Source organism: Genypterus blacodes, unplaced genomic scaffold (genome assembly GCF_046128005.1).
Source record: "Genypterus blacodes isolate CSIRO-AG114 ecotype Tasmania unplaced genomic scaffold, CSIRO-AGI_Gbla_v1 ptg000103l_1, whole genome shotgun sequence".
Lineage (NCBI taxonomy): Eukaryota > Metazoa > Chordata > Actinopteri > Ophidiiformes > Ophidiidae > Genypterus > Genypterus blacodes.
The window spans coordinates 762,501-772,500 of NW_027466907.1; the positions used below are offsets into that span (position 1 = coordinate 762,501).

Genomic DNA, 10,000 nt, shown 5'->3' on the forward strand with positions numbered 1-10,000 from the left:
AAAGAGAAGAACGAGGGGAAAGAGAGAGAGAGAGAGAAAGAGAGAGAGAGGCACTGGCACAGGGAGGAAAATAATGATATGAATGAGGGAGAGGGGGAGCGAGATAAAACAGAAGTTGAGGTGGGTAGACAGGGAGGGAGGAGGAAGAGAGATTATCGCTCTCTAATGGCTAACTTGTTGACAGCAACACTTTTCAGCACCTCTATCTACACATCTAACGTTACTATCTACCCTGCAAACACACACACACACACACACACACACACACACACACACACACACACACACACACACACACACACACACACACACAGGCTTCCTCTCTTCATGCAGGGTTTATCGGCCCAGCTGTCAGTGCAGACCTGAGCTTATGTGGATTTCAGACTCCAAACCGCAAAAAATGCAAAGTGAAGCGGAGACGTCACTGCCGGAGACGTCCTAGACTTCCTCTGCAACGTCTACGTGCTGAAAGTGAAACCCAGGGAGACGCTTGGCACACTGAAATGCACTTTCCTCCGCCGCTTCACTTCACAAACAAGCAAATATGCAAAGAACTTTTCACTTTGGATCAAGATAACGAGATCAGCTATTTTGTAATCTGAAATCCTGCATGTTTGTGCCTTTCAGAGCACGTTCAGATGAGATATTGTGCTTTTTTCAATGATTTTATGAGTGAATGTTGTAGACAATTCCCTTAAGAAATGGAAGTCAATTGCTCTAATACTGTTTCCTTTCATAAAGCACAACTGGAAACCATCTCAATGATGTTTTGGTGAACTAAACTTGCAAATTTGCATGCTGAACATGAGAGGATGTGTGTGTGTGTGTGTGTGTGTGTGTGTGTGTGTGTGTGTGTGTGTGAAACAAACTTCTACATTTAAGCAACATTTCAATTAAAAGAACTCACACACAGCCCTCAAATTGTCACTCAACATAATTTTTAAGACACTTCACACATCTAGTTGTGTCTTATGATATCAATCCTTCCATGCATTAGTCCTGCTTAGTGCCTCTATTTGTTTGTGTTGAACCCTCGCCTACAGCACATTCCCACATCACAGATCACATCCACAGGCCTGTATGAATCTATGCATCCCCTACAATCAGAGTTACGCCAGGTTCTTGCTCTAAACTTGGCTTACCAGACACCGAGTTCCTCCATCAGTGTCAACAAGCCAATTAGTTCCTTTATAATAGCTGTCAGAATGAAGGTGGCCCTGCTCCAAAGCCCTGAGCACAGGCGGAGCTGTGTGAGCCTCTGGGCCACGATGAAGACCAAGGCTCCCAAACTCTCCACACTGAGAGAAACATTTGTGCAACATTTCGACCGAAATAGTCCCAGTCCCCACCGCAAAGCGAGAGAGCTGCCTTCATTTAGGCCAATGGGGTTGGCAGATCACAGACACACACACACACACACACACACACACACACACACACACACACACACTTCACCACTGTCATATGGGAGCCAAAGTCATGAAACAACCCCATTCTGTAAGTAGACTGTGACAACGGAAACATTGTGGGGACAAAATGTCTACGGGTTCAAATGGACCAAAGTCCAAACCCAGTGGGCCGAGTTTGAACGCACACTTTCACCTCAGTGTGTGTTGGAGCTGATCTCTATCAGAAGAGTGAATGTTGCAGTATTGTCATCTTTACACCCTATATGAACGTCAATCCTGCAACCTGCAACTTTGTGAAGTACTTATGAAGTACTTATGGACACACAAGCTGAGACAGCTAACAGAAATGACACACACACACACACACACACATATATATATATATATATATATATATATATATATATATATATATATATATATATATATATCTGTTTATATAAAAGTGATTGATTAGCAGATGAACAGAGCAGAATAAAGAATTTGTACATAACATGCACACATTTGTACCATAATAGTCTCATGACCCTCAGTGATTACATTACATTACATTACATTACATTACGGTCATTTAGCAGACGCTTTTATCCAAAGCGACTTACAATAAGTGTGTTCAACAAAGGTAGATAAAAGAACTTCAGGTCACAAGAAATCACAAGTCACAAGTGATGCTTGGTGTGGGGACATGTGAGCACTTACTGAGATTATCTGTCTGTGTTGAGTTTAGTGGCATCTTTATAACCTCTAACTTAAACTTTCCCTTGTATATAAGAGCATTAAAGAGTTGTGGTGTAGCCGGTAACCATCTGAAGTTCATGGCGGGAGTGTTGTGAGTGTTGTGAGTGTTACCTGGTCTGCTGCGCTGGATTCTGGTTGTTCCTCAACTCTCCAGGAAAAGTTTCTCCTCCCACCATCCGTAGCGCTCAAGTCCGAAAATTACGACTCGTTGTCCGGCTTGGAAACTGCGCGCAGCTCGGTGGGAAACTTTTCAGTCAGATCCAGCAGAAGCAGAAGCGCATCAAACGGGTAAAAGTCCAATCTTGACTTCAGAAGCTCTGCAGGGTGTCAGTTCGGATCCTTTCACCGCGTCAAGCCACTAAAGTCCCGGCTTGGGTGCAGAAATGAAAGCACAAACTCACGAAAATCACGGGTACACCCGTAGTTCGTGTGTGTGCGTGTTGTCCTCAGCAACAGGTGTCAGAAAACTGAGCTTTGTTCAGGCGCATCGCAGGTTTCCAGACGGTCCCCGGACTCATGACGCGCGGACACACGGGGAGCGGAGGAGCCTGGAGCCGCCACAGGGTTACGGGCCCGGCGACACGGAGGAGGGGAAGTTTGAGTGCAGACAGAAACACAAAAGAGCGGAGAAGTTCACTGTCTGTGTGTGAGCGCGTCTGACTGGGCTGCTCTGATTACCGCCCGCCTGCACGTTAGCGTGTGTGTGTGTGTGTGTGTGTGAGGTAGAGAGAGAGAGAAAGAGAGAGCGAAAGAGGGGGAGGGGGGGGGGTTGGGACTGCAGCTGTAAAGCAATAGTGTTCTGTAAGTTAATCAATTCTGCGGGACAAAAATGCTGTCAGAAGTGGGATTTGAACCCACGCCTCCATTCGGAGACCAGAATTCCCTTTGCACAGGAAGGTGTGTACCTTGAGTCTGGCGCCTTAGACCGCTCGGCCATCCTGACAAGCTGAATGCACTGGAAGTAAATGGCTTTATATAGATAATAACCGAAACATGCCATGGAAAATTACGACAACGACACGTTTGGTTAATTAATTTAGCATATGTTGTGATGTGTTAAGGTAAAAGTGTGTCAGGAGTGAAGCCACGCCTCCGTTTGGAGGATTTATACCTTGAGTCTGTTTAAAGTTTAAACATGAAGTTTTGATATTTGTACTGAATTGAAATACGCTGAACTCTAATTCCATTTAGAAATACTCAAAAAGTTGTTTGTGTAGTTATTTTAGAGCACAAACTGACACGTGGCTGTTAATAAAGTCTTAGCAGCGTACAAGCACGTCAGTAGCGGGATTCGAACCCGCGCCTCCGTTTGGAAACCAGAAACACTTTTCTTCAGGAAGGCAAATACCTTGAGCCCACTCAGCCCTCCTGACAGGTCGATTTGATTTGACTGAAAAAGCGATGAATTGAAAATGACTCAAACAATGTCATGCAAAATAATGAGAACAACACATTTGAACTATATGGTTTGAATTCAGCATAGATGTGTGAAGGGAACAGCTCGTCAGAAGTGGGATTTAAACCCACGCCTCCAAACCAGAAGTCCCTGAGCTTAGAAAGGTGTCTGTTTTGCATATGGCGCCATAGACCGCTCAGCCAAAAATCGGACAGAGAAGTGGGTCCAGGTCAGCATTAAAGTTGAAAGGTATTATAGAATTTGAGCCCACGTCTCTATTTGAAGACCAGAAGTCCCTTCAGTCAGGAAGGCAAACACCTTGACTCTAGTGTTTGAGACCACTGGGCCCTCCTGCCAGCACAGCATGGAATACATCAATACTCAATCTTCCTAACTCGCAGATTGGCACATTAAAGGAGAAGTTGAAGCTACACTAAGTTGTATTGGTTTGTGGAAAGATTGCCTTAAAAACTTAATTCCATCTATCTATCACTTTTGAAATCAAGAAAACTGACAGAAAGAGCGATGAAGGAGGAGAAGACAGATGAGGAAAATGTCACTGTTGTACTTGGATGTTTGACTCGCTCGGTGGCAAACAGTTTATTTTAGGCGCTCTGCTCTTCTCACATTGTTTTGATATCCTCTCCAAACTTTTCCTACCGCTCACTGCCTCTCTCTGTCCCTCTCCCTCATTCTCTCCATCCACACCTCCCTCCCTCTCTCCCACGCCCCCTCCCTCTCCCTCTCCCTCTCCCTCTCCCTCTCCCTCCCTCCATCCCACCCGCAGCACAAGTCAGCTCATTTGCTTTGCTGACCATTTATCAGCTGCGATGTCATCGGGCCTGTAAGCGAGCAACACGTTTACACATTCAAACCAGTCTCAGGTCATTAGCAGTTTAGAACATATAACACACAGGGATTGCTTGTTTTAAGTTTGTGCTGCTGACAAAACACACAAAACTCCCCTCCCTCGTTCCCTCTCTCTTTCTTGCTCTGTTTGTTTTGGTCTCAGCCCTTCCCGTCCTCTTCCTCCTCTGGCGTTTTCTCTCCATCTCTCCATCACTCCCTCCTTCTTTCCCTTTGCAGTCATGTGTGATGTGATGTGTGACGATTGAAACCACATCGTCTCAAAGTCTCAAAGTGAACCCTCCCCCTTCCCCTCAGTCTTTGACTTGCAGCCCTTTCCTCTATGTGAAAACAGGCGGTGCTGCACTGTGTACTTTCGAGCACACGTGGACACACACACACACACACACACAAACACACGCACACACAGGCAACACACACTATCTCAAGGACATCTGTGTTCCTTGTGTAGTGGACCATCAATATCAGCAGGATCTTATCAACTCTGGATCTCTACACAGAGAGGGACTGTGGAAGAAAGAGAGGGAGAGAGAGAGAGAGAGAGATAAAGCCAGAAACAACAAGGAAATCAATGTACACACAAACACACACTAGGCCACATACACACACTTAAAACGCCAGCCAAGTGCTTCAATTGATAGTTTCCAATTCCCATGCAACAATAAACTGCGAATTGATGTGAGAAGGCAAGCAGAAGTTACGTTTCAGTGTAAAATGTGACAAGAGAACACTTTCTGAGGCAAGAATGAACATATTTGTCTCTAACGGAATGTGTAGAAGAGCTTTAGAGGCTTTTAGACGCGTTCCGTGGGTCTTAGGGTCCATCCAGAGGGATATGGAGCGAATCACTGGACATAAGTGAATGCCAAATGTCTGAAGAATGCAGCACCTTGACACTTAAAGTAGCCCTGCACAATAAGGCTGATAGGTGCAAGATAAAATGTCAGGAGTGGGATTTGAACCCACGCCTCCAATTGGAGACCAGAAGTCCCACAATGAGGAAGGAGTTACTCTTGAGTCTGGCGCCTTAGACCGCTCGGCCATCCTGACTGCTTGCCTCTTGCACCCTCCATTGTCGCTGAATTCGGATTGAGATCAATAATGCAACGCAAAATAATGAGGACATGTTTGAACTATATGAGCTCTAATGCAGCAGAGATGTGTGACCATAAAAACCTGTCAGAAGTGGGATTTGAACCCATGCCTCCATTTGGAGACCAGAAGTCCCACATTAAGGAAGGAGTAACCCTTGAGTCTGGCACCTTAGACCGCTCGGCCATCCTGACAGCCGACTATTGAAGAGAGAGTGCTCAATTTAAACTAGACGACCAATCATCATTTGCGACACCACACCCTGCTACAGAGAGGTACATGGTTACACTTAACATTGAGACACAGACACATACACAATCAAATTCAGAGCTACATGCGAGTTACAACAGATGAGATGATGAGATGATGTCTTGTTCTCAGTGGATTTTGTCTCCTCGTCTTCCTCTCCTTGTCTGCTACATAAATCATGGTCATACATGCGTTTCTTTTCCCTCCTTTTGCTGGTTCTGTCCATCCGTCCTGTCTCTCCCACCACTGGCTTTTATTATGACAGTAGATGGAGAAAGCAGAGATTCAGCAGGCAAACACCGATGTGTGTCTGTCACAGTTGGTAAGCAGAGTATTTGATATGTTTCACTGTGACAACAGCACAGCAAGAGGCCACGACCACTCCATGCTGGCCACACCCACTAGTTGTATGGCGTCCTCACCAAACTGCAAGACGAAAGAGACGAAGAGGGCACCAGAGACAGACTGACGAGTGTGTGTGTGTGTTTTCATGGAAACAGTCAAGATAGCAAAGACTGAGCAAGGAATAATGTCATTATTGCTGGAGGAAAGAGAAATAAAGCACCAGAGAGAGGAGATAAGAGGAGAGGAGAGGAGTAAAGATAAATCCATATTTTATTTCATTCTCTCATTATTATATTCAATCCACAACACGATCAAGTCGTGACCTTTGCCCCCCGACACAACATCATCAGTACAAAACATACAAGCAAACAGCGACAACGCCAGCTCCAATCTGATGGCGACGCGCTGCACAGAGCTGATCCTTCAGTCAACATGAGAGGTGTTTTGCTCAAGGGCACTCGGGTGATCGTACGTGATGTTATGGACGTACCAAGACCTCCTGGTGTCTTTGAGCAAAACAGAATACTGAGACCTATGTTGGTTAAAGCTTCCTGGTACGTTAAACTTGTAACACTTGAGGAACGTGGGTGACCTCGAGGAAACGGAACAGATTTCAACCATTTTGAAATGAAACTCCTCCTCTGTCAGATCAGCATTGCGTGCGTGATGTCAGATTTGGAGTGTGCGGTGCAAATCCCTCGTCTTTAGGCCGCATGTCCACCGGCTGGTTCATATTTCGGGGTTCGCATCCGTCGTTGCCTCTGCGCATCATTCTATTATGCTCGCGGCCTTTCCGGTCATGCTGAGGGCGTCAGCGCTGTAGGGAGCATGCATCAGTCTCATTTCTTTTGCACACAATAAAAAGAAGAAGACAAAGAAAAAGGAGGAGGAGGAGGAAGTCCCCCGGTGGACACGGCAACATACAAAAGGTGCAACATACGTTCTCAGTAACAGTCTGCTTATGATGACCTGCCAATCACAAAGAAGTCTCCACATTATCTCATTATACTAAACAATGAATGACAATATTTTCAATTAAAGATTAGATTAGTCATATATTACCAAAAAGCAACAAAAATATATATAACAGTTATTTCATCTCTCAACAGAAGAAGAAGAAGAATAAGAAATGTGATAGGAGCGAGTTCCCATGTCCCCTGGCATCGGCGTCTAAAGGGATTGTCACGAACGCGTCGATGGGGAAGCGAGGAGAAGATCAGAACTCGGCATCGTTTCAAACGCGTACACAGTAACACACACACAAATATCAACACTGGTGTTTCGGAATAAAGGGAGCTTTGCAAGATCGACTGCCGGACTTTGTGCCTCACGCCCTGAAATGTAAATGTGAAGCCTAGATCTGTGTTCTTGTGACTTAACTATGGTGACATCATCAACATGGCCACAAACACACAAACACCAGAACACGGGACCAAACATAAAGATAGCAGCGAATGTAAAGAACCAAAGGCAGCTGAAATGTTAAACACTACACATTACACGTTTCCCCCTTATAAACTACATGGAGCGTTACGAGTCCAAGTGCTGATTGGCTGGAAGGACACAAAATGGCCGCCACGAAGGAGATATGGCATCTGAAGACACAGCGGAAGTTACAGGAGAATGTGACATTTTTATTGATCCCTGAAGAGAAATCCTCCTCCTCTCCCGTGTGTGAGCGTGAGGCCAGAGAACAGCAGGCAGGAGAGTCTTCCTCATCTTCACCCACAGCGCTGTGGTTTGACTTGTGCAGCAGGGGATTGTGGGAGCTGGAGGCTTCTGACAGTCCTGTGTGTGTGTGTGTGCGTTTATGACACAATACTATATGGAAGTATGAGAGTAAGCTTGATTAATTATTCATGAGGGTGTATTTGCTTGTGCGTGTGTGCGTGCATGTGTGTGTGTCAGCAGCTGTCCTCCAAGGCGTTGACGACTTGTTCCAAAATGTCGGGGCATCGGTCGGCGATCTGCTGCAGGACCTGGTTAGCGTACTCCTGAAGCTCCGCCCCCTCCCGCTCACACAGCGCTAACTCCGCCTCCAACTGAGAGAGAAAAAGAGAGAGAGAAAGAGAGAGATTCACCAGTTTGTAAACCCTCATGATGAAACGTGTTGAAACCTCTACACGTGCTCCTCTGCCAGCCCTACAGAGGATGAGGGAGCGCTTTGAGGGTGAGATAGAACACACACACACACACATACACACACACACGCCACACTGATGTGAAAACACCACAGTGTAGCTCTTTCTGCCCATAAAGAGTGGAACATTTCTGTGAGAAAGGGCTTATGTTATTTTCTTTGGCAGCCGTCGAGCTGAGACGTCAAACCTTTACCGACTTAATGACCAATACATCTGTATCAATACGGCCACCACTCAAACAGCAGCGAAACACAAACCCACATCTCTATAAGTGTGTGTGTGTGTGTGTGTGTGTGTGTGCGTGCGTGTGTGCGTGTGTGTGTGTGAGCGTGCCTGTGTCAGACCCCGGGTCAAATAATGGCAAATCATTCTTGGTAAATCTCTTAGCGAGCACATCACAGTAGCAGCTTACAGCACAGATGTCTTATTCCTGAGTCTATGTACTGTTACACTGCTGTATATAAGGCTCAGTCTCATGATCTCTGCCTGTTATCAGAGCGCAACACTGATTTATATCGATTTCACTCCGATTATTGAGTTCATGTGTTTTCCTACAATGAAGTAAGAATTTAATATAAACATGCCGACTGTGAACCAAAATGTAGTCAAGGTGCTTTTACTGCCGGGTAAGATGTCAGTAAATCACGTTTCCTGTTACACACGGCACTGTACGATGAAATAAATCCAGAGAGAGAGAGAGGGAGAGAGAGAGAGAGAGAGAGAGAGAGAGGGAGAGGGAGAGGGAGAGAGAGAGAGAGAGGGAGAGAGAGAGAGAGAAGGAGGAAGGAGGAGGTGAAGCAGAGTATTAAGCCATGTGAGGGGAGCAATGAGGCTCAACCTAACCTTCCCTGAGTATGTGTGTGTGTGTGTGTGTATTGGCACAATCCGACCTGTTCTACAAGCCTCATTAGCATCAGACAGCGGGGAACCACCCCCCCCCCAGCAGCACACACACACACACACACACACACACACTGACTCACTCATTCACTTCTTGCAATATAAATAGGAAACATACACTTTGGGCTATAAAAGCTGAGCGGAACATTTGTGGCGAGCAAAGCTACACAAACACACACATACACAACACAACAGTGACGTCTTGGGGCGTCCTGCTGAGCTGCAGGATTCACCATCGTTCACCACAAACATGACGGCCGAGTGGTGAGTGACGAACGTGTCGTCCATCTTTAACCGCTGTCATCTCACAGACTTGCATCTGTCGTCGCCGTCTGCATATTGATATTCACCGCTCGCACAGTTTCTCCTCACTCCCTAAAACGACGTTGCCCAGGGCCCAATGGCAACATGCCGTGTGTGTGTGTGTGTATGCACGTGTTGCGTCGCTCCTAAGTGTGGGTGATTCAGTTCGATATGGGTTTATGTTTTAGTTGCAACCCCCCAGAAAAACAGAGCAGTAAAGATAAGGTTGATAAGTCGATGGAGAAAAGATAATCAGTGTGTGTGTGTGTGTGCCCTCTTAAGTATTCTGACTCACTTGACCTTGACCTTGACCTACAACAGACAAACACACTACCAAGCTGTGTTTTCCGTTTCCACCAAATAAAACCTAATTTTGAACCGTTTCAAACTCTTTCACAGAAACTAAAATAGGTTCTGACCCCGAATAATACGTATAGAACTGTGATGACATCATGCGTGGGTGTGTCTTTTTCAAAACGCAATGCAATGTCAGCACAACACAACACATGAGTGGAAATGGACCATTGTTTAGCTAATAAAGAATTTTCCTGTAATGGTTG

The 10,000-nt window shown here is 45.7% G+C and overlaps 1 protein-coding gene and 3 non-coding genes across 4 annotated transcripts in view; all 4 read right to left on the reverse strand.

Annotated features, from left to right (window-relative positions):
- Window positions 1-2,980: 2,980 nt before the first annotated feature.
- trnal-caa (transfer RNA leucine (anticodon CAA)) lies at window positions 2,981-3,090 on the reverse strand. The gene is made up of 2 exons: window positions 3,053-3,090; window positions 2,981-3,026 (listed from the first exon to the last, which is right to left on the reverse strand). It is a non-coding gene; the product is annotated as a tRNA-Leu (tRNA).
- Window positions 3,091-5,351: 2,261 nt separating this feature from the next.
- Window positions 5,352-5,460, reverse strand: trnal-caa (transfer RNA leucine (anticodon CAA)). The gene is made up of 2 exons: window positions 5,423-5,460; window positions 5,352-5,397 (listed from the first exon to the last, which is right to left on the reverse strand). It is a non-coding gene; the product is annotated as a tRNA-Leu (tRNA).
- Window positions 5,461-5,587: 127 nt separating this feature from the next.
- Window positions 5,588-5,696, reverse strand: trnal-caa (transfer RNA leucine (anticodon CAA)). The gene is made up of 2 exons: window positions 5,659-5,696; window positions 5,588-5,633 (listed from the first exon to the last, which is right to left on the reverse strand). It is a non-coding gene; the product is annotated as a tRNA-Leu (tRNA).
- Window positions 5,697-6,348: 652 nt separating this feature from the next.
- LOC143008347 (ELKS/Rab6-interacting/CAST family member 1-like) overlaps window positions 6,349-10,000 on the reverse strand; it is a 63,637-nt gene continuing 59,985 nt past the window's right edge. Inside the window, exon 18 of the mRNA XM_076160073.1 lies at window positions 6,349-8,138. Within this exon, the coding sequence (XP_076016188.1) occupies window positions 8,001-8,138 (138 nt within the window). The 3' untranslated portion in view covers window positions 6,349-8,000. The remainder of the gene's footprint in view (window positions 8,139-10,000) is intronic.